We start from the raw sequence: 24583 nt of genomic DNA on the forward strand, positions 1-24583 counted from the left end.
CTGCTGGACAGAGAGAAGAGAGATTGTTGCTGCCATACGCCCAGCCCTAGTCTACCCTTATCGGTTATCTGTCTGTCCTGCTACACGCGATAGACGCTCCCAGAGTAAGTGTTCTGTAGTGTTACAGGCTGCACCTTTTTGTATGGGAAGAAGTTCTCACAATGGTCTGTGTGACTGTGAGGGGGGTATCTTTTTTTAGCAGTTAATTGTAAATTTTTTAAAGCCTTTTTCTGTGTTTTGAAATAGTTACACACATAGTTTTGCAAGGCTCAGGCTTGTAATGTAAGTGCTGCTTGGTTGTTAGGGCTTAATTATCCTAGCAACCTGGCAGCAGTTTGAAAGTCACAATAAAAGGTCATAGGAAAGGACAAGCAAAGAAAGACATGCATATAAGAATAACTAATGGCTCGGTGACTCTAACACACAGCATATTCTATTGCAGGTTGGATATAGGGAGACTAGCAATGGTAATACAGGTATGGGACCTATTATCCAGAATGCTCAAGACCTGGGGTTTTACTAATAAGGGATCTTTGATAATTTGGATCTCCTTACCTTCTAAAAGGAATTCAAACATTAAATAAACCGATAGAATTGTTTTGCCTCCAATAAAGATTATTTATATCTTAGTTAGGATCAAGTACAAGGTCCTCTTTTATTTTTACAGAGAAAAAGCAAATATTTAAAATTGTAATTATTTGATTAAAATGGACTCTGTAATTCTGTAAAAAGGTTTTTTATAAAGGTGACTGTCTCCTTAAAGTAGGAAACCTAGGGACCATTGACTATGCTTATCTTTCAGCTAGAGGGGCTGCAGGGGTGGAGGGGCTAGATGAGATGTCTGCAGGGGGCTTTAGCTTTAGGTATCATGCAGACAATGAATCTCACAAAATACAAATGACTGCTTGTATAGTTCTGTAAAAGGGTGAAGCAAGCCAACCCTTTCTGTTTAGAGAAATATAAATACTGTAGAAGAAAACTAGAATATGTAAAAATATAAACAAAAACTTATGACGATGTACTCACATCACTTCAAGCTCTTATGGGTGATTTTTGTCTGTATATCAGGTATGTTAAACCTCAGAATTCTCCTACTGGAACTTCCCAGTTCATATTAGTGATCTAATGTCTTAACTTTAGACTGTTCCAGAATGATTTATTGTTATTTGCAGTATTTTTATTACAGACCACCATAATGAATAAGTTTACCCCTATTCAAAAATGTAATCAGTTATTAACACTCTCAACATCTTATAATCAATTTTCCCTTAATTTAAAGATGTATCTCAGAATGATGAGCAATTTTCCCCCTAATCCATAGTTGTGTGTACTGTGGGCCTGTTCCATCTGTGGTGTCATATAGCTGTTGGTATGGTTCAGCCTTAAATGAAGATTTGAGCTTCTCGATATTCTAGATACTCCGAAAATTCTCGCTGATCCAGCTGTTAGGGAGCTGTTACCTGGTTACCTTCCCGTTGTTCTGTTTTTAGACTGCTGGGGGGGGTGATACTCCAACTTGCAGTACAGCAGTAAAGAGTGACTGAAGTTTATCAGAGCACAAGTCACATAACTGGGGAGAGCTGGGAAACTGACAATATGTCCAGCCCCATGTCAGATTTAAAAAGTAAATATAAAAACATCTGTTTGCTCTTTTGAGAAACTGATTTCAGTGCAGAATTCTGCTGGAGCAGCACTATTAACTGATGCATTTTGAACAAAAAAAATACCTTGGATGACACCAAGAATTCTACAGGCAATTTCTGACTTGGTGTTTTGCTGCCCATGTTAAATTGTGAGCAACAAAACATCCCCAATGCTGTGTCATTGCCCACAAAGTAACACACCACTGGTAAAATCTTGTAATTTTAGGAAAACATTTTCCAAGGCAATTCTGTGTGATTATGAGATTAACCCTGGCAAATTAAATCACAGCAAAACACCCGCTTCTAATGTTGCTTTATCATGCTTTGTGACATTGACTGTGCGGTGTCCCACATGGTACATAATTCTGTGAATGTGTGTATTTGCCCATCATAAAACATTGCTTACTGAATCAAGCAAAAACGGTGTTGGTCTTTTAGGACATAAACTCTTTGAAAACTTGTATTGTATTAAATTGTCAAACAGTTTAGGCAACTGAAAATAAAATGGCCAAAATCAGTCAGTGGGTGAGTCAAAACCCACTTTGTCACATCCACTTCTGTGTCGTTTAACTTAGTGCCATAGTAACCACAAGCCTCATTTGCCATCAACTATTGTCCCAATTGTTTTACGTTTACTTATACACTGTTGTGGCAAAGGAAGAAGGGACCTTTTGTCACCCATTCTTAATCTCTTCCAGAGTCCAAAATTACATTTTAGTGTGATTAATGTAAATAACATATAGTTATTTTATATATGCAACACATTGTAGTCTGATGTGAACTTGCAAGGCAACTTCGGATGTGTTTTACCACTGGTGATTTGCAAGAATCCCAGTAGAAATTTAACTTTGGACAATTTGTCACCTTCACTCAAGGATATTAAGTATGGGCTACTAAATGTCCCTTTAGCCTGACCTTATTGTAAGTTGGAGGCTTTAAATGGATTCATTGATGATTACCAGTTTATGTGAGCAGGGTTTTTGACAACATGAGTTAATTTCTGTAACTATGTTTAGTCAATCAGCTGAAAATATATATTTTAGTTAATACATGTCATTTTAACACCTTTTTTATTTTTATTGGCAGATTGAGATATACCTTTGAAACCAGCACTGAAGTTAGGACTCTGGTAAGTGCTATGGTGATTGCAACAGCTGATATTTCATATTCTTTAGTTATATTTTATTTTAAATGCATACATGAGAACTATAGTTTCTAAACTAGGTTCTTATAAAAACATCTGACATTTAATTTATATCCTAGTAAGTGACCTATAAAGGATTATCCAATCACACATATTGAGTATAGCCATCTACATACTACATATGAAAGTTGTATAGCCATTTACAGTAATATTCTGTTACAGGGATGGAATCAGTGAGATTTTTCTCTGTAACTGCATGTGCACAGGAAGATAACCGTTTTCTCAGAAAACGTACAGACACAGCAGTTCTCTACAACTCTCAGATAACATAAGTGCATCTTAGTGAGACATATCTTAAAGCACAACTTTAAGTAACTTACAATATGTAGTTGGAAGGGTAAAAAGGAATTTGTAATTTGTTAATTTAACTGTAGGTTACTCACCCCATGTAATGTAGTTGTAAGTCTTCACCCTAAGAGCTACTAAAGTTTTCTATTTTCAGTAAGGTTCATATACCGCACAGGTACTTATTTGCTCACTGTAGGAAATGAAGATACAATTCACTTATGCAACTGATGATTTCTCTTAGGGGTTGTTCACCTTCCAAACACTTTTTGTGTTTTCAGATAGTTCACCTGAAATATAGCCTTGCAGTTACGGTTCTGTATGACTGTAATACAGTGTTATTGTAATGTTATTTAAATAATGTTCATTTTTTGTTGTAAAGTTTTCAATAAAAAAACATAAAAACTCTCTAGCTTGTGAGCTACTTGGTCAGGACCACTTCTCTAGCATTTCAGTCTGGCAGCTCAGCAGTCCAAGTACAGACTCTGAATATTTGCTACTTTAGTTGATATGTTTCTCAGCAGCATGTATGGAATGTGAACAACTGGCGTGTTATAACAGCTGCCTTTAATGGAACTCAGATATGTTCACAGAGCTAAAGGTGAGCGATGTATCAACTAATGTATCCGATATGAAGAGTTTGCATCACCTTTCCAGAGCTGCTTTAGGGATAATTGCGTAGATGAAAAATGAAACTTTAATCTTCAATATTAGAAAAAATCAAAAATAAAACATAGAAATCAATAGAAAATAGTCTATATTTATATTGTACTAGCAGTAGTTTATACTAACTGAGCTGAAACATTTCTTAGAAGATGAGCAACTCTTTTTTACACTTCAGGGAATATTACCCCTCTTCCCCCCCTCCTTTTACCTCAAGGATTTGCTGTTCTGGGTTGACTATTTTTTTAATCTGTACAGCTGCTTTGCATTGTCACTGCTGTGCTGTCACTCTAGCAGTGCAGCAGCTGCTAATATGCAAAAGGGACAAGTGGGCAGAAGCTGGATCTATTGATTTACCTAGGAAATTTTGTCCTTCACCTTAGGACAGTGAGCAATATAGTGTCAGTATCACTTTACACATTTAATTTATGGTCAAATTTTAATTTAAAGGGGCTCTTTAAATTAGTCATGATTTTTATAGTGTCTTTTTGATACTGTTTACACTGCATATAATTCTCTCTACCATGTAAAATTTCATTTCTAAACCAGCAAGTGTATTTTTTTAATTTATAATTTTGATATTTAGGCAGCCATCTCAGGTCATTTTACCTGGTCATGTGATTTCACCAGCATTTTAGGATGGACATGCCGTCTGGCAGGCTGTTGTTTCTCCAACTCAATGTAACTGAATGGGACCTGGATTCTACTATTGAGTGCAGTTGTTATGTCTACCAGGCAGCTCTTGTGTTAGGGAGCTGTTATCTGGTTACCTTCCCATTGTTCAGTTGTTAGGCTATTGGGGGGGGGGGGTGATATCACTCCAACTTGCAGTGCAGCAGTAGAGTGACTGAAGCTTATCATAGCATAATTCACACAACTGGGGCAGTTGGGAAACTGACAATATGTCTAGCCCCATGTCAGATTTCAAAATTAAAGGAAAACTATACCCCCCAAACAATGTAGGTCTCTATAAAAAGATATTGCATAAAACTGCTCATATGTAAAATCCTGCTTCATGTAAATAAACCATTTTCATAATAATAAACTTTTCTAGAAGTATGTGCCATTGGGTAATCAGAAATAGAAAATTGCCATTTTAAAAAATAAGGGCCGCCCCCTGGGATCGTAGGATTCACTGTACTCACAAACATACCAACAAACCATACATGTTAGGTCACATGAGCCAATTAACAGACAGTATTGTGTCTTTTGCTTCCACACTTCTTCCTGTTACAGTTAGAGTTGTAGTATTTCTGATCAGGTGATCTCTGAGACAGCACAGATGCCATCACGAAATGGTGGCTCAAGGCAAGAGATGTAAAAGGGCAACATTTACTTAAATATATATTCCAGTTTGGTAAGATTCTTTAATATGCCACTTAATATGATATGAACTATCTGTTGCTTAAGTGCTCATTTTGGGGGTATAGTTTTCCTTTAAATATCAAAATATCTGTTTGTTTTTTTGAGAAACGGATTTCAAGGCAGAATTCTGCTGGAGCAGCACTATTAACAGATACGTTTTGAAAAAACAAGTTTTCCCATGACAGTATCCCTTAAACAAGTTTGAATTTTTTATTTTTGATGTAGAAATTCTGAAATTTCTCCATTGCCTAAATAAGATCTCAGTGTCAGTATTAACTTTGGCAGCATATCAGATGTGATTCTGTAGACACACTAGTAGTTCGACAATTTGACAATCAGTATTTTTATTGTACTTCCCTTAATTTTTTTTATTCATTTCTCCTTCATCTGATTGGTTGCATACAGTTATATTTTTCAGCGCTCAGATATGCTGCTGCTTATGTTGCCACTCATACACTACAACAAAGTAACATTGATCTGTCAACCTGTACCTGAAGCAAGTTTGCTTCTGAAGGCTGATCCTGGTCATAAGGTTATAAAAGGTAGCGTTACATGTCCAAATATATAGCATTTTGGAGGGCAGTTTTGTAAAATAACTTTAAAATCCTGCCAGGTCAGTTAGACTGTCTAAACTCCTCTGGTATTTTCTCTTCTTACATAAGTTGCTATCACCCAAAATACACCAAAAAAGCCACATGTCATTGTTCGTAAGGCTCTGTCACTTTTAATGCACTCCATTTTTCCCATGGATTTAAGTGTTCCACTGCATATAATAAAGAGAATACTTGGAGGCTCATTTATCAATTGTCGAATTTCGAATTCATGTGAATTTGTTAAACTCAAATATACTCACAATTCAACTGGGAAGTTATTTAAGAAAAACTTTTAATGTCTAATATTCGTTCGAATGGTTCCGATCTGAAAATTCGAATTGTATTCAATATGTACGAAAGGATTTTTTCTCCCTAAAAAATACTCGAATGTCATGAAGGCTATTAACATCTTCAAATGGCTCAACAGTCCTCTGCCATTGACTTGTAAATGAATTAGGCAGGTTTTAGGTGACGAATATCCGAGTTAGGACTGTTTCCATGGTCGAGGGTGATAAATCATACATTTGAAAAGGGGATTAAAATTCAAATGTGTAAATTTTGGGATTCGAAAATTCGAATTCACATTTATTATTCGTCCCTTGATAAATCTGCCCTTAGTATGCCATAACCATTAGAGAATAGCTAGTAAATCATCTTGTACTAATAGACTAATTTGTTTTATGGGTCTTTCCTGTGAGTCTTCACACTGCTTACTCTTTAGACAAGATTTCTGAATCATGTAGAGTGACTTTTGAACATAGCTGCGTAACTGAGCAAGAACTTTTTTAAGTTCTACTCTTTCTCTAAATACACCTATGAGTGGTTTCTCTGTGACACTGCCTTGCCCCCATATTCAGTTCACCCCAGACTGTTTTAAGAATATTAAGCATCACAGAAATGAAAAAGAAAGAAGAGTGTGGCTTAGACAACACATAGCTTACTCTTTGAAAATAATGTGCCAGACTCCTCTTAGGGTAACTTATGGTTATGGCACACATTTTAGCCTAAGCATTGCAGCTGTTTTGAAAAGTGCCACACACCCATCTACTGTTGGTCTTATTCACTTATATTTAAAACCCCTGAATCCTCCAGTACTTTTTTTTTACAAACAGTGCCAGTAATTGAGATTTAAGGCATTTTTCCATTAAAAATAACTCACAGGTAGTGGCGTATAGTGGTGTAAATTTTGTATGTTTCAGATGGCTGAAAAACAGCATGTGTATCATAAGACATTAGATGGCTATACACTATGCTTACGGTGTGTGCTTTGGCTTTACTCATGGATGTCCTTTATGGAAGGGAAAAGAGGAAGAGTGGTATTGAAGCATGATATTTTTTTTTCTTCCATGAAATTGGAAGGAAGTGTTTTAAAAATGGGGTAGAATAGATTTGATGGGTGATGTAAAGGGCATTTTAACTTTGGTAATATGTATGGGAGGTTTATGTCGCATTTTAACTAGGTGATTCAAATTGCTTTTTATAATACAAGGCTTGGTTTAAGTGCTTGCTTGTAAGTGGTGTGACAGTGAGAAGTATGTGCTATTTGAGTCAATTGATCTTGCAAAAGAATGCCAGTTATATATTTATAGACTTCAGGCGAGATGTACTTATAATGAGCTCTTCCTTTTCACGACACAGTTGGGAGTTGTGCAGCAAGAGGCAGAACAACTGTGACCAAAGTTTTTTTTTCCTGAAAACTTGAAGATGGCCGAGAAGCAGATTAGGTAATTTATTTCTCCATTTTTTTAATCTAGATTTTTACTTGACTATCAAAGACCCTGACTTTTTATATTCGTATTTCAGTTTGCCTGCCAAGCTCATCAATGGTGGCATTGCTGGAATCATTGGGGTGACCTGCGTATTTCCCATTGACCTTGCCAAAACACGCCTGCAAAATCAGAGAAACGGCCAGCAGTTCTATAAAAGCATGTAAGTTTTTCAGGCGCATTATTAACAGAACACAGGAGGATTTTTGTCTTATTAAAGAGATACTGACCCCAGAAACGAAACTTGTTTTTACATCTGTCATAATATTGTCTTCGAATGCTAACTATAGCTTTGCCATAAAAGTATTTACAGATGCTTTTACATTACTCATCTGATCCCCCATGTTCCTCTATGAGGGGGCTGCCATATTTGTGTAGTCCGTTAGCATTAGAAACTTTTAACTGACATGTTAAGAAGGAACAGTCGGGTTTAGGAACTTCAAGTAGCAATTACTTATAAAAGCAGCCCTATGAGTGAAATACGAGCTATAGGTAACTTCTGATGTGCATTAATATTGTGAATAATCATTTTTTAGTGTCAGTATCACTTTAAGGACTGTTCTGGAATCCATAAATCATTTGAAACAAAAGTTATTTTTTGCTGTTTCAGGTGGGATTGTTTGAGAAAGACACTTCGCTCTGAAGGTTATTTTGGAATGTACAGAGGTATGTGTCCTGCCCCACGGCCAACATTCTGTACCTATAATGCCAATGAAAGATGATTTAACTCTTGGCATATCTACATTTTTCCTAATGGGTTTGGAGCAATCTTCCCCTGTTTTTCTAAGAATGTAGCTACAAACTATATTTGTTGAAAGGCAATTGCTCTTTGTTTTGTAACAGTGAGGTATATTAGACTTCCAATACGTTTATTTCTTCTTTGAAACATGCATGATATTACTGCATACAGCTATAATAATAATAATAATTGGCCTAATTGCCCATTCTGTTTCCTAAGATAAAAAATAATGCACCACATAGAAGAAAAGGATGAAGCTCAATGCTGAAAGGGTCGCAAGTATTCTTGACTGAGTTGCAGCCACATTGCTTCAAGCCATATAATTATTTTCACCTTAAAAATTAGCCTAAATATTAAAATGGTTCTTTTAGAAAATATATTATTTTTCCCCAATCCTGAATTCCATGTTTTTTAATGTGAATTCATTCTTAATATTTCCTTATCCACAGTGTTGCTTTTTGCTTTTTATTAAAATATGCTTCTTTTAGCACTTGTTCTTAGGGTCTGAATTTTTTTCTAATATGCTAGACTGTTTGCAAAGGATGTTGTTTGTTGCATCTGTGTTTTTCATATTGCAGACTTTTCGGCGTGGATTTTGAGGGCTAGCCGATGTGGCGAAGCCAGGATGGATCATTAGAATGGTTCTTACAGAACTACTTACAATTGTAACTAGGCAAAAAGTTTTTCCCCTTCATGTTTTACTTTTGATTAAATGTTTGTCTTCTTTTTCTTCCCCCTTATTATAAAGCTAGGGTTTTTTATGTCCTACGCTTTTCCTGTTTTTCTCCTATTTGACAATATTTCCAAGACATTTCATTGCAAAAACCAACAAGGTGTGTCTGTACTGTGGTGGAATGCTTTAAAAATAAACTAATGATCAAAATATGGAAAAGCCATATCCAAAATGCTTGAATATTTTCATATTCAGAATTTAAGTGGATATTTGGATATATACCAAAAAATCCGACATACCAGCACTGTAGATTCTGCATATCTGACCAGAGCTGTAACTATGGGTAGGCAGGGGAGGCACGTGTCTACTGCGCAATGGAGGGAGGCTTTAGTGAAAAGCAGAAGGGGGTTGCTAGTGACATCAATCCCATCCCCACAAACCAACCCCTCCCACCCACTTGTTGCCTCTTGGGAGGCATGCGGTGCTATTATCTATTGGCCCAGCACTGAAAGAGCCTGACACACCAAGGGTTATAAAAGAGTCAAAAATTAAATATTTCATCTTTTTTTTTTTTTGCAAATTTGTGTGTTTTGGTAGTCAGCATAATGTTTTCTACAGGAATTCTCTGTAGACTCCAAATGGACAATGCCATTTAGGCTTAGGGGCATCTTTACTAAGATTGCAGATAAATATCTGGAGAGATTTCTGGAGATGTTGCTCATGGCAGCCAATCAGCTATTAGATTTAAACAGCCATATATAAGTTAGAAAACAAAAACAAAGATCTGATTGGTTGCTATGGGCAACATCTCCAGAAATCTCTCCAGATTTTTATCTCTAATGTTAGTAAACATGGCCCTTAGGGTTACTGCTGTACTGAAGTCTCTCTCACTAGTAAATTTGTGAGGAAGATATTTCTGTATATATAAAATTATATACTGTGCCTATAGAAAGTCGACTGAAAATGTGTCGTATATTGATCGAAATCCCTACTATGTACTGAGCACTGTACTGCAGCTATCCATTTGAAACACCAGCCGGAGAAACATAAACTACTTGGCCAATGTGTTTATTTATGTGGGCTGGAACAGGCATGGTTACTCTGATACAGTAACACAATTCAAAAGAAATATTGGTACAGTGACCTTTGGGGCCACATTTTCAAGAAATATGGTGGTGCACTGCTTTGGTTTTCCAAAAAATAAAATTTGAACTAAGCATCTCAAAGGCATGGGGATTACCCTTATTATAAATGAAAGTGTTCAAAGCCACACACATGGCTGCTATACTTGCCTGGAGGAAAAAAAAGCCAAATCTGGCCTATTTATTTTACCAAAAAATCAAATGTTCTATTGTTAAATATGTAAAGAAAAAGCAATCTATATTACAGAGTTCTTTCTTTTAAAGAAAAGGATCAGAAACAGCACATTTTCGCTCAGCCTTTATATTCCAATGTTCCTGTTCCAATCTTAATGAGATATTTGAGTCTGAAAATTAGACTTAGACCCCCTATATATAGAGAGATTTTGTCCATATATTCCAGCATTACAGCAATCCTTAATCACTGCAAGAGCTATCAGCACAAAATGTGCTGAAGAACCTTTAAAATCAGTTACCATGTCCCAACATGTCCCATTAAGCCAAATGGGTACATTATATGCTGTGCCCATGATTAACATCATCATTATCTGTATTACCCCTTATTTTATTGTGTGATATATTACCACATTCTGTATACAATAAGTCTTCTCAAGTGAAGCTTTCACTCTTTCCCTTTCATATAGTTCCCACTATGTTATACTATAATACATGAGAAGTTTGGCCACATGTGGTGTAATTCCTTTGGCAGGCAATTAAATATGATAGTACACAGGTCTCTGATGAAGTGCAGTGACACGAAACGCGTCAGACCTCATGGCGCAGGGTTTAACAGTTTGTTAAGATGTTTAACATTTAAATAAAATTATGTTTTTTTACCAATGATTTGATGACCAAGTGATTCCTTGATGTGATCCGAAGAGTGCGCTGTCCAGGATTTTGGTGTGTGATAGTACACAGGGGCTCTATTTAAGAATGTTTTTTTTTTCTTTAAAGGGATAGGGAAATTTTTTTTTTCAAAACACATCACTTAAATGTGCTTCTCCAGCAGAATTCTGCACTGAAATCTGTTTTTCAAAAGAGCAAACATGTTTTTTTTTATTTAATTTTGAAATCTGACATGGGGCTAGACATATTGGATTTAGGAATCAAATTTTATATTGATGTGGAAGACACTACTATAAGAATAAATCTGAAGATCTAGTAATGATTTGTGTTTAAAATACAATAGGCTTTCTGTGTTAAAGCACCTTTTCAAGCATTTACCTTGTTTTGCAAGAGATGTCTTGGGATTAATAGTTCAGATGGAAGAAAATGCGTATGCATGACATCTGTTGAATTCTCTTTTCTTTTTATTCCACCATCATCATCACCATCTCTTTAAAACTGTCCTGTCTCTAATGTTCCCTTTTAATACTTCACTTTAATTTGCTATGCTGTTAATCCCACCTTTGGTAATAGTCACTTTGAAAATACTAGTGTATCTGCTAATAATTTTGACACTTTACATTTTTATAGCAGAGTACAGAATCCGTTTTACTAGTTTGTGAACATTAACTCTCTTGAAATTCTTATCTTCCTATAGAATGTATGAATACTTATTTAACAGTAATGGCACCATACCACATTGTAGAAAAAATTTTAATTAGAAATTTTCGCAAAATGCAAGTTAATTTTATACTTCTTAAAAAACTGACTGAGCATAACTACTATTAATACAAATACAATGCTAAATTTACTAAAGTAATTTAGTAATAAAAATTTTACTAAATTTTACTAAAGTACTTACATAAGTACTGTACAAATAAATAATAGCAATTTGAATTTTCATAATGAATTCTATCAAGAGAGTAACTTGTTTTAAAAAGATGCCCATAACTTTATTTGGCCCATTAGTCCAAGTAGTGTGATGGTGGGGTGTTAGTGTGTTTGGTAAATGTGCATTTCTGTAATGCACTGAAACATTATTTTTTAGCTTCCTTCTATTTGTTTTTATTTCCTGTTCTGATGAAACCATTGTTTTAAAATATAAGTGAGATGATGGTAATTTAAAAGTACACGTATTTAATGCATACATCAGTTACACAGTTGTGTTAAGCTGTTGTCTTTTATTTGCAGGTGCAGCAGTAAATCTCACTCTTGTAACCCCTGAAAAGGCAATTAAACTGGCTGCTAATGACTATTTCAGACACCACCTGTCTAAAACTGGGTGAGTAGTTCTAGACAAGTCTGTAAGGGGAGATTTTTATAAAGAGAATTTGATGTTATTTGTGAGAAATATAAAGTAATGTTCAGTGTCTTGTTCATACCTCATTTTGTAGCATAGGTAAAGTGATTGATATATTAAAACAATTACAATATCTATAAATGGCACCTGTCTCCAAAAAATTAAACAGCATTTTTGACTAGTTTGAACAACTTTGCAACTAGCAGGAATTATGGTTCCTATTTCTGTTTAGAAAGAGATGCCAGTTTTGAAATGAAATACTATTGTCCAATGACTAGTCATTGCCCAAATTTCATCTGATTTTTTGATTTGTTGTGATAACATATCATGTCGGAAAGCCTGCAGCTTTAAGTGCCAGCACCACTGAATAATTTGGGGTGCGTAGTGTGCGCTCTTACATTATTGCCAAATTGAAGTAAGAAGATGCCCATAGCTCAAGTTACTTCTGTAGCAGTTACATATCATATGAACTAGAGTTCCAGCACTATAGGAAATTGGACTCTGTCTCCATCTGTTATCTCTCTTTAAGTTTTGGCTTCTGAAGGTAAAAATAGCAACATTGAGATTTATCAGATTGTGCCTTATACAGAGGGGGTGTATGGATACAAATGTTCACAAGCAGTGATTATTATTATTATTATTAATGTTTATTTTACCTTTGTTTAGTTCACCTTTGACTCTGTCCAAAGAAATGCTTGCAGGATGTGGTGCAGGAGTCTGTCAGGTTATTATCACTACACCGATGGAGATGTTAAAAATACAGCTACAAGATGCTGGAAGACTAGGTATCTGTGTTATATTTTAATATAAAATACCCAAATAAAATTGAATTTATTGCATGTGACGTATATGTTACTTAGTTTTATGATTGAAAATAAATACATAAAAAGAATATGATGTCATGGGTTACACACTTGCATTCTTGCAGATGAGTAGAGCTGCTGTAACACTCTCTTTTAAAAATACACAGTAACAGCATCATTTATTTGCTCCATTTGGAATATTTTGCCTTACAGATAACTGTAGGCAATATCTTGCTTTTATGTATGCTGAGCAATTTATATTATTGTAAAATATACAATCTTTAAAATGCCCTAATCATTTTTACCTTTCTTTTTAGCTACTCAGCATAAGACTGTAAAAGGAAAACAATGCATGTCAGCTGGCACTAAGCACTTAAATACAATTCCTGTACTGACAAGGTCTTATAATGTTGGACCAACATCTGCTGCTCGCAAAGTGTCTGCTACACAAATTGCCTCTGAGCTTCTTCGCACAGAAGGCATAAAAGGACTCTACAGAGGGCTAGGAGCCACCGTTTTGAGGTAATATTTGTATTAAAGATTTTTGTTTTACATTTAGATAAACTCCCATGAACTCGAAATTCGATCAATCAAAACTTATTAAAAAAAATTGGATTTTCAAAACTCGGGTGAATAAGATCAACACGAAAACTCGAATCAAATTTGATTCGAATTTTAAAAAATTAATTCAAGTTTTTTTCTCCGAAAAAACTTGATTGTCAGGAAGGCTGCAAACAACTCCAAAATGATCCCTGGACGTCTCCCATGGACTTAAACAGCAATTCGCCAGGCTTTAGGTGGCGAATAGTCAAATTCGAGTTCTTAAAGACCCAGAGTATGATAAATCTTTAAAATCGAATTTGAATAACTCTTTATTATTGAACATAAACACCTTGGAAACCACTAACCAACACACTTCTTTCTTCACAGGGATGTACCATTCTCTGTCATCTACTTTCCATTATTTTCTAATCTCAACAAGCTGGGCAAGGCTTCTCCTGATGAGAAGGCTCCATTCCTTCATTCATTTGCTGCAGGCTGCATAGCTGGGTCCACTGCTGCTTTGGCTGTCAGTCCTTGTGATGGTAAGATGATCTGATTATATGATCCATATTTTGTTTTTATAGGCGAAAATCCACATGTATAGACATTCATTTCACTTCACTGCTTGTTTGAGAATGTTACTAATGATAATACTTGCCTGATGCAGATGTGCAGCGGTTTATCTTTTAGTAAATAGTAAGTATACTCTGACATAAAGTAAATCTAACTGCTGAGAAAATATCCTCAAAGTGTATTGAGCCAGACATTATTGAAACTGTTTAAAGGAACAGTAACACCAAAAAATCTAAGTATTTTAAACTAAATACAATATAATGTCATGTTGCCCTACACTGGTAAAACTGTGTTTGCTTCAGCAAACATAACTATAGTTTATATAAACAAGCTGCTGTGGGCAGCCATTCATGCAGAGGGTACATAGTAGATAACAGAATAATCCAATTGTATACTACAGAGTTTATCTATTATCTGCTGTGTAGCCTGTGCCTTTTCCCCTTTTTTTAGCTTTGAATGGCTGCCCCCCATGGCTACACAGCAGTTTGTTTATATAAAATATAGTTTGTTTCTGAAGCAAACATGCTAGTTTATTAGTGCAGCACAACATGTTGTTGAATGTTTTTGATGTTACTGTTCCGTTTTTGTCAAACCAGTAAATAGCCCTATGAGTAGACAACAAAATGTTCAGAAATACTCCCACAGATTTGAGGCTGAATGCCCAGAGAGCTATCTATCTCCTGGGTCACAAGATGTGCTAAAATTGCTACATGTGCCCTTGCCCTTAAGGTTGAAATTAAAATGTAAGTAGATTTGGGCAGGAAAATGCAGATTAAAGACCTATGTTCTAAATTTAAATTCCTAGGATAATCCTAAAACAAACCAACCCCCCCAAAGTGCCAAATATATAACTTCTCACTAAGAATAAGTAGGGGCAGGGGGTCAAATACACAAATATATTTTTTATTTATGTTAGATGAGGGCTAAAACGTAAAGCACTTACACTGGAAAGTGATATCCCTTTTTATAAATATTGCTCACCCCTAAGCATAAATTCTTATACTTAGTAATTAATGTAGATGCATACTCAAAACAGCTGCTGTGGGTATCTAAATTAGTAATGTAATATAAGGACTGTCGTAATTCAGGAGTTAACTGGTGCTTTAATCCCAAATGAGTATCTTATGATTCATGTACGTGTCTTATGACAGCTCCTACAGGCTTACTGAGATTGGGGCAGCATCTTGCGTATGTAATATTAAAATAAATATTTTAAGGAGAAGGAAAGGTATACAGCTAGTTTTAAGCTTGTAGTTAGTGTTTATTTTTTGTACTTACTGAAATACTGACATCACGAAGTTAGGAATAGGAAAGTAGTGAGTGGTGACAAGAAGTGTGAATAGAGTGACACAGTGATCTTTACTTATAAAGACCACTTCTAAAAAACCAATTCACTTGATGCTTCATTAAAAACTCCCTATCCTTGTAAATGCACATACTTTTTGTCCCTTATTGAGCAAATATCTTCTTAGTCTGGCCATACACATGATGTCAGTTTACCATTGGGTGGTTCTATGCAGATCAGGCTAATTTGATTTTTCAGCTTCACATGAGGGTGGTTATTTATCAAAGTCCGAATTTATTTCTATTTTCTGAAAAAAGCTCTGACCAAATCCGCACAGGTTTTTTCAGTTTATGTATTAATGCACTTTACTGAAAATTTTGTTTGCATGAAAATTGTGAAAAATTCAGATTTTTTTTGGATTTTTGCCCGAAAACCCTGAAAACTTCGGATTATTGCACGAAATCCAGGCAGATCAAAAAATCTTTAGCACTTCTCCCATTGACTAATATGCAACCTCCGCAGATATGAGAAGCCGGATTTTCAGATTCAGACTTTTTTTTATTTATTTTTTTTTAATTCCGATTTTATACTAAATAAAACACAATTTTTCAGATTTTCAGCATTCTAAGTTTAGTAAATAACCCCCGAGGTGTTTGTGCAGACTGCATCCACATTGTGAGGTATGATTTCTGGATCCACATGATCCAATGGGACTGCTACTAATTCTCTCTAAAGCTGCCAAATCAGTGACCAATATCTGATCTTTGATTGTCTCCTTTAGTAAATTAACTCATGTTCTGCTATATTTCTGTTCCTTGAACAATTTCAAGGAACAGAAATATATATATATATATGGCTACACAGCAGTTTGTTTATATAAAATATAGTTTGTTTCTGAAGCAAACATGCTAGTTTATTAGTGCAGCACAACATGTTGTTGAATGTTTTTGATGTTACTGTTCCGTTTTTGTCAAACCAGTAAATAGCCCTATGAGTAGACAACAAAATGTTCAGAAATACTCCCACAGATTTGAGGCTGAATGCCCAGAGAGCTATCTATCTCCTGGGTCACAAGATGTGCTAAAATTGCTACATGTGCCCTTGCCCTTAAGGTTGAAATTAAAATGTAAGTAGATTTGGGCAGGAAAATGCAGATTAAAGACCTATGTTCTAAATTTAAATTCCTAGGATAATCCTAAAACAAACCAACCCCCCCAAAGTGCCAAATATATAACTTCTCACTAAGAATAAGTAGGGGCAGGGGGTCAAATACACAAATATATTTTTTATTTATGTTAGATGAGGGCTAAAACGTAAAGCACTTACACTGGAAAGTGATATCCCTTTTTATAAATATTGCTCACCCCTAAGCATAAATTCTTATACTTAGTAATTAATGTAGATGCATCCTCAAAACAGCTGCTGTGGGTATCTAAATTAGTAATGTAATATAAGGACTGTCGTAATTCAGGAGTTAACTGGTGCTTTAATCCCAAATGAGTATCTTATGATTCATGTACGTGTCTTATGACAGCTCCTACAGGCTTACTGAGATTGGGGCAGCATCTTGCGTATGTAATATTAAAATAAATATTTTAAGGAGAAGGAAAGGTATACAGCTAGTTTTAAGCTTGTAGTTAGTGTTTATTTTTTGTACTTACTGAAATACTGACATCACGAAGTTAGGAATAGGAAAGTAGTGAGTGGTGACAAGAAGTGTGAATAGAGTGACACAGTGATCTTTACTTATAAAGACCACTTCTAAAAAACCAATTCACTTGATGCTTCATTAAAAACTCCCTATCCTTGTAAATGCACATACTTTTTGTCCCTTATTGAGCAAATATCTTCTTAGTCTGGCCATACACATGATGTCAGTTTACCATTGGGTGGTTCTATGCAGATCAGGCTAATTTGATTTTTCAGCTTCACATGAGGGTGGTTATTTATCAAAGTCCGAATTTATTTCTATTTTCTGAAAAAAGCTCTGACCAAATCCGCACAGGTTTTTTCAGTTTATGTATTAATGCACTTTACTGAAAATTTTGTTTGCATGAAAATTGTGAAAAATTCAGATTTTTTTTGGATTTTTGCCCGAAAACCCTGAAAACTTCGGATTATTGCACGAAATCCAGGCAGATCAAAAAATCTTTAGCACTTCTCCCATTGACTAATATGCAACCTCCGCAGATATGAGAAGCCGGATTTTCAGATTCAGACTTTTTTTTATTTATTTTTTTTTAATTCCGATTTTATACTAAATAAAACACAATTTTTCAGATTTTCAGCATTCTAAGTTTAGTAAATAACCCCCGAGGTGTTTGTGCAGACTGCATCCACATTGTGAGGTATGATTTCTGGATCCACATGATCCAATGGGACTGCTACTAATTCTCTCTAAAGCTGCCAAATCAGTGACCAATATCTGATCTTTGATTGTCTCCTTTAGTAAATTAACTCATGTTCTGCTATATTTCTGTTCCTTGAACAATTTAAAGTGAAAAAACATATCCAATTTGGATATTCACATTGTTGGTACTGCTGATGCTCAATCCATAATCCATCCTCAAGATAAATATCACTCAATATAACAGTTTATCTGTTTGTGGAGTAACCTGCCTTTGTGCAGAAAACAAACTGTGTGTGATCATGTATAATTTCTCTTTGTAGTAATAAAGACACGCCTTCAGTCTTTAAACAAGGGAGCAAATGAAGAAACCTACAGTGGAATTGTGGATTGTGCCAGGTATGTAAAATCAGTAATGTCAAAGTAATCCTGCACCCAACTGTGTTGAGCTAGTTTCACACAGCCACCTAGAAAGCTGCCCTGCCATCCCTACTACAAAGCTGTGTTTTGATAGGGAAAACATAGAGTAAATTATCAATTCTTAGGGGCAGATTTATCAATTGTTGAATATCAAATTCATGAACTTTTTTACTCTAATAAATTTGAATATACACGAAATTCGATTGAAAGGTTATTTAAGAAAAAATTCAAACCTCTAAAACACAAACAAATATTACCGACTCAAAAGACTTGATCGAATATGACTAAATACGAATCAAGTTTTTTCCTCCAAAAGACACTCGAGTGTCAGGAAGGCAATTAACAGGTTCAAATGGGTCACTGGAGCTCTACCATTGACTTCTACATGAACTCGGCAGGTTTTAGGTGGCGAATAGTCGGATTTGAATTATTCCCAGGGTCAAGGTTTGATAAATCTGGAAAAATACATTTCAAAAATTTGAATTCAAATTTACTATACAACGCTTGCTATATCTGCCCCTTAATATTTGAGTTCTTTATCTGCAATCGTTTTCTTTTTAATGCAGCATGTGCAACTATGCTGGAATAGTATGAAAAAAACAATGCATTGTGGAAAAAACACATGAGGACTTGCATGTTCTGCCGCTTAAAAATGCAGATTAAAAATGGCAATAATCATATTTATATATATATATGTATATGTATATATATATATATATATATATATATATATATATATATCAAACAAAAAGTCCAGACCACTTGCTTAATGAAACAAAAAAGGTTTTTTACCAAGCAAGAAATTGCATTGCAACGTTTCGAAGCTCCCGCTTCTTTATCAAGCATACATGATCACAATGACATCACATCCTATATAGGGTCATGGGCATAGACTCCGCCCACCCTCATGTTAAACAAATTAAGCATAACCCCATAATATCAAAAGGAATCACCCAAAATTAGAAAAATTCGAAAACATTTTTTAACATTTTTTCAAACACTGTTAGCATAATTCTTATATATGTCTGGTTATGCTTCAAATAGATTTTTAGTCACAATTATATAGGAACACCATACAATGGTTTCACTTAAAGTAGAGAAACAATGTAACATATAGGATATGTAATGTCATGACGTCCCAAATTTACCCCTTCCTATAACGATGTATCATACTCATATAAAAGCATGCAGATCATACTCTCTATTGAGTCCCTTTGGATGTAATGTTTGTAATGTATGGATCCAAAATTTTTCCCTTTTCTGGAGTTGTAGGAGTCTGTTGCCCCCCCGACGTGGGGGGGCAACTGACTCCAACACAAGAAACCTCAAGGTTGCTACCGAATGTCGTGCTGCATGAAAGTGCGCCAGAACCGGTAACTTCAGTACCTCCTTTCTGATGGTTGATTTGTGCTGGCTAATCCTATCACGGATTGGTTGAATGGTCTCACCTACATAGGCCAACCCACAGGGACACTTCAGCATATATACTACGTATTCAGTGTCACACGTATAATGGTCTTGTATCTCGAATTTCCGCCCTGTATGAGGATGTGTAAAAGCATTTGTGCGTATGACACTGGAGCATTGATTGCATCTACCACACGGGTACATGCCATTTCTCAAAGGTGCTAAAAGTCTCTGCGGGTTGGTCCGTGCAGTGCCTAGATCTGCCTTAACCAATCTGTCCCTCAAACTCCTCGGGCGTTTATACGACAAGAGGGGGGTGCTTGAAATTCCAGAATATCTGGGTAAGCTTTTTGTAATAAGGGCCAGTGTTTATAAATAATTTGATGTATCTTACGTGTGCTTGGGTGATACGTGTGCACGAACGGTATACGTCTTGTCTTCGACACCTCTGGTACTTTTTCCTGTATAATAGAATCCCGATGTAGTTCCCTGACTCTTGCTACCTCCTGATTAAGTAGTGTACTCGGGTACCCCCTCTGTGTAAATTTAGTTGTCATCTCCGTCAAACGTTCAGTAAGATTCTCTTCCTCCGAAACTATTCGTTTAACACGCAACAGTTGCGACCTGGGGAGAGAGGAGATGTTAGCCCTCGGGTGTGAGCTATCAAACCGTAATAGGTTATTCCTATCAGTTGGTTTAACAAATAAATCAGTGTGCAATTGTCTTCCTTTCCGGTACACTGTAGTATCTAGAAATGTCACCATCTCTTCACTATACGCATATGTGAATGTAATGGTTGGAATGCAGGTATCCAAGTATGACTCCGACAGGGATCCATCGTCACCCCTCCATACTACCAACAAATCGTCGATATAGCGCCACCACTTAAGGCAATGCCTCTGGAATAGTTCATGTGTATAGACATATGTGTCTTCAAAATAATTCATGAAAATGTTGGCGTACGTAGGAGCGACGTTGGATCCCATCGCGGTACCCTGTAATTGGAGATAAAATCTATCCTGAAACAAGAAATAGTTTTTATGTAAAACCACAGATAGAAGTTCCATAAAGAAGTTAGTTTGTATTACATCATACTCAGATCTCTCTAACACAGAGCGGACCGCTGCCATGCCCGCCTCATGGGGGATGGAAGTATACAGGCTACTTACATCTAAAGCTGCCAATATTGCCTTCTCCTCACCTACATCCAAGGTCTGTAACGACCTCAAAAAGTAGGATGTATCCTTCACATATGACCGCCCCATAGGTACAAATGGTGCTAATACTTTGTCCAAAAATATCGATAAGGGGGAAAGTATCGAATTGACTCCTGCTACAATAGGTCGCCCTGGGGGGGTTTGTAGATTTTTATGCACTTTAGGCAAAGTGTAAAACACAGGAATACACGGAAACTCCTGTGTAAGAAAACCCTTAAGGCCCTCATTGATGATCCCCAAATCCTGATAACGTGACAATATCTCAGATATCAAGCTTGCTATCTCAACTGTCGGATCCTTTTCCAGACACATATACGTATTACCGTCACTCAATTGGCCCAGGATCTCCTGTATATAATATTCCTTGTCTAGAATCACCAAAGCTCCCCCCTTATCAGCAGGTTTGCATATTACTGTATCATCCCCCATAATCGAACACAAAGAGTCCCGTTCAGTTAATGATAAGTTATTATTAAACCGCATAGACCTAAGTCCCTTGGGGTCTTGTACCAAGTGATTAATATCACGAGCTATAAAGCTGATAACGGTCTCAACCGGATGGTTGGAAGTAGGTGGGAGATACTTGCTCTTCTTACGCAAATTAAAGCGTTGCATCGTAAGTGTCTCTGTATGTGCGTGAGCCTCTCCAACACCCTCGTCTTTAAATTGTACCTTAAGTCTCAGTAGTCTATAGAACCGTTGCAGGTCTATATCCAAAGAAAATGTGTCTAGTTTAGCAGAGGGACAAAATGACAGGCCCTTTTGTAACACACACAATTCTGATTGTGACAGTACCTTCTTAGAAATGTTTATCACCAGCGATGTCACTTCCTCCGTGCTGTCTTGCTGGTAGTCCGTGCCTGCCGTGTCTTGCCTGCTCCTGCGGCGTGTGCCTCTGGAACAGCCTCTACGTGCTCCCCGCTGCTGGAGGGAGCACTGTCCTCCCCTAAAAAAGAACGCGAGGAGCCAGACGAATCTGTAGTGCGCTGGGCAACTGATTCACCGGAGCTGCTGCGGCCAATCTCCTGACACCTTTCTTGGCGTGGTGCACGTGCTGTGCGTGCCTGCGTTCTCTGACTACGGAAGGAAGATGGTGCGCTGTAAGGACTGCCCGGTATCCACCGGTACACGCGTCCGTTCGATAGCTCACACCCGAGGGCTAACATCTCCTCTCTCCCCAGGTCGCAACTGTTGCGTGTTAAACGAATAGTTTCGGAGGAAGAGAATCTTACTGAACGTTTGACGGAGATGACAACTAAATTTACACAGAGGGGGTACCCGAGTACACTACTTAATCAGGAGGTAGCAAGAGTCAGGGAACTACATCGGGATTCTATTATACAGGAAAAAGTACCAGAGGTGTCGAAGACAAGACGTATACCGTTCGTGCACACGTATCACCCAAGCACACGTAAGATACATCAAATTATTTATAAACACTGGCCCTTATTACAAAAAGCTTACCCAGATATTCTGGAATTTCAAGCACCCCCCCCTCTTGTCGTATAAACGCCCGAGGAGTTTGAGGGACAGATTGGTTAAGGCAGATCTAGGCACTGCACGGACCAACCCGCAGAGACTTTTAGCACCTTTGAGAAATGGCATGTACCCGTGTGGTAGATGCAATCAATGCTCCAGTGTCATACGCACAAATGCTTTTACACATCCTCATACAGGGCGGAAATTCGAGATACAAGACCATTATACGTGTGACACTGAATACGTAGTATATATGCTGAAGTGTCCCTGTGGGTTGGCCTATGTAGGTGAGACCATTCAACCAATCCGTGATAGGATTAGCCAGCACAAATCAACCATCAGAAAGGAGGTACTGAAGTTACCGGTTCCGGCGCACTTTCATGCAGCACGACATTCGGTAGCAACCTTGAGGTTTCTTGTGTTGGAGTCAGTTGCCCCCCCACGTCGGGGGGGCAACAGACTCCTACAACTCCAGAAAAGGGAAAAATTTTGGATCCATACATTACAAACATTACATCCAAAGGGACTCAATAGAGAGTATGATCTGCATGCTTTTATATGAGTATGATACATCGTTATAGGAAGGGGTAAATTTGGGACGTCATGACATTACATATCCTATATGTTACATTGTTTCTCTACTTTAAGTGAAACCATTGTATGGTGTTCCTATATAATTGTGACTAAAAATCTATTTGAAGCATAACCAGACATATATAAGAATTATGCTAACAGTGTTTGAAAAAATGTTAAAAAATGTTTTCGAATTTTTCTAATTTTGGGTGATTCCTTTTGATATTATGGGGTTATGCTTGATTTGTTTAACATGAGGGTGGGCGGAGTCTATGCCCATGACCCTATATAGGATGTGATGTCATTGTGATCATGTATGCTTGATAAAGAAGCGGGAGCTTCGAAACGTTGCAATGCAATTTCTTGCTTGGTAAAAAACTTTTTTTGTTTCATTAAGCAAGTGGTCTGGACTTTTTTGTTTGATATATAATTTGTCCTATTGTGGACTAAGTCACAGACTGGGTCTGCACTCCACTCCATTTTGTACGTATATATATATATATATATATATATATATATATATATATATATATATATATATATATATATTTATTTATTTATTTATTTTTACAGGAAAATCTGGATGAAGGAGGGTCCATCTGCTTTTTTTAAAGGAGCGGGATGCAGAGCACTAGTCATTGCACCTCTGTTTGGTATAGCTCAGGTTGTGTACTTCTTCGGTATTGGAGAAACTGTTCTTGAGCTGTCTCAATTCAATCGCTTGATGGCCTAAAGCTAAGCATTCCAGAGGGATTAAACTACAAGACTGCAATAGAGTGAAACTGGCTGCAACCATCCTCTATAAAGTCAGCCTCTAGATCCCCCATACTTTTGTATAATAGCTCCCGAGTTGGCAAGCTCAAAAGTTTCCAAAGGCAAAGAAGGGTTAACATGTGATTTTTGTCTCTCACAAGCCCTCTACCTTTTTTAGCACTTACAACAATCGAATGTAATACTCACTCACAGATACAACTAAAAAAAGAACAATGTTTGTCTACATTAGTATAAAAAATGGTTACTTGAATACCAATGTATTTCACAACTAATGTAAGCATTCCTGCTAAGATGCGTTATTGCTGTTAAATTGTTCTGGGAATGCATATACATTTATAATACACAAAAGCCACGAATATCTTGTAAATTATATCCTTATAAACGGTGAGTACTGATGTCATCAGTTATAAACGGTGAGTAGTGATGTCATTCTTGTCACGTGACTCACTGAAACTTGCAAAATATTAGAAGTTGCCTCGGAGTTCCTTTGGCCTCGTGTTTTTATATGGTCATGAAACTCCTCGGTAACGTATAATATCATTATAATTTACAAGAAGAGGTACTTTATTCACTATATATTCACTGCACAATGGGTTATTTCTTCACAGTGGCCAAGTTTTTTTCTGTTTAAAATATTCAAAGGTGCAGACTGAAGTAAAAACTTGAATATCTCTCTGTGCAGCTACATTTTGTTTGTTTTTTTTTTTTGACAAATCATTATGGTTGGTTAAATAGTTTTTTTTAAAAAAAAAAAAAAAAAAAACACTGTATATATTTTTATGTTCAGGGAGAGTAACTCTCCATTTACACGTTACGGTTCAGCATCATTGGTCTAATAAATACTAAAGCCATTTCTTTTATATTAGCTACGTAAGGAGGCTTATTGTATTCCTTGGTAGCTGAGCTG

General features: G+C 36.5%; 1 protein-coding gene across 2 annotated transcripts; it reads left to right on the forward strand.

The window, feature by feature from the left end:
• Positions 1 to 24456, forward strand: slc25a22l.S (solute carrier family 25 (mitochondrial carrier: glutamate), member 22 like S homeolog). 2 transcript variants are annotated; one of them, XM_041583117.1, is made up of 11 exons: positions 1 to 104; positions 2730 to 2772; positions 7392 to 7477; positions 7557 to 7682; positions 8130 to 8185; positions 12147 to 12237; positions 12922 to 13040; positions 13376 to 13580; positions 13989 to 14143; positions 18130 to 18205; positions 23476 to 24456. In XM_041583117.1, exons 3-11 carry the CDS (start codon positions 7458 to 7460, stop codon positions 23633 to 23635), a joined length of 1008 nt encoding a protein of 335 aa, XP_041439051.1. In that variant the 5' UTR covers positions 1 to 104; positions 2730 to 2772; positions 7392 to 7457; the 3' UTR covers positions 23636 to 24456.
• The last annotated feature ends 127 nt before the right edge of the window (positions 24457 to 24583 follow it).

The sequence above is a fragment of the Xenopus laevis genome, chromosome 2S (assembly GCF_017654675.1).
Source record: "Xenopus laevis strain J_2021 chromosome 2S, Xenopus_laevis_v10.1, whole genome shotgun sequence".
Classification (NCBI taxonomy): domain Eukaryota; kingdom Metazoa; phylum Chordata; class Amphibia; order Anura; family Pipidae; genus Xenopus; species Xenopus laevis.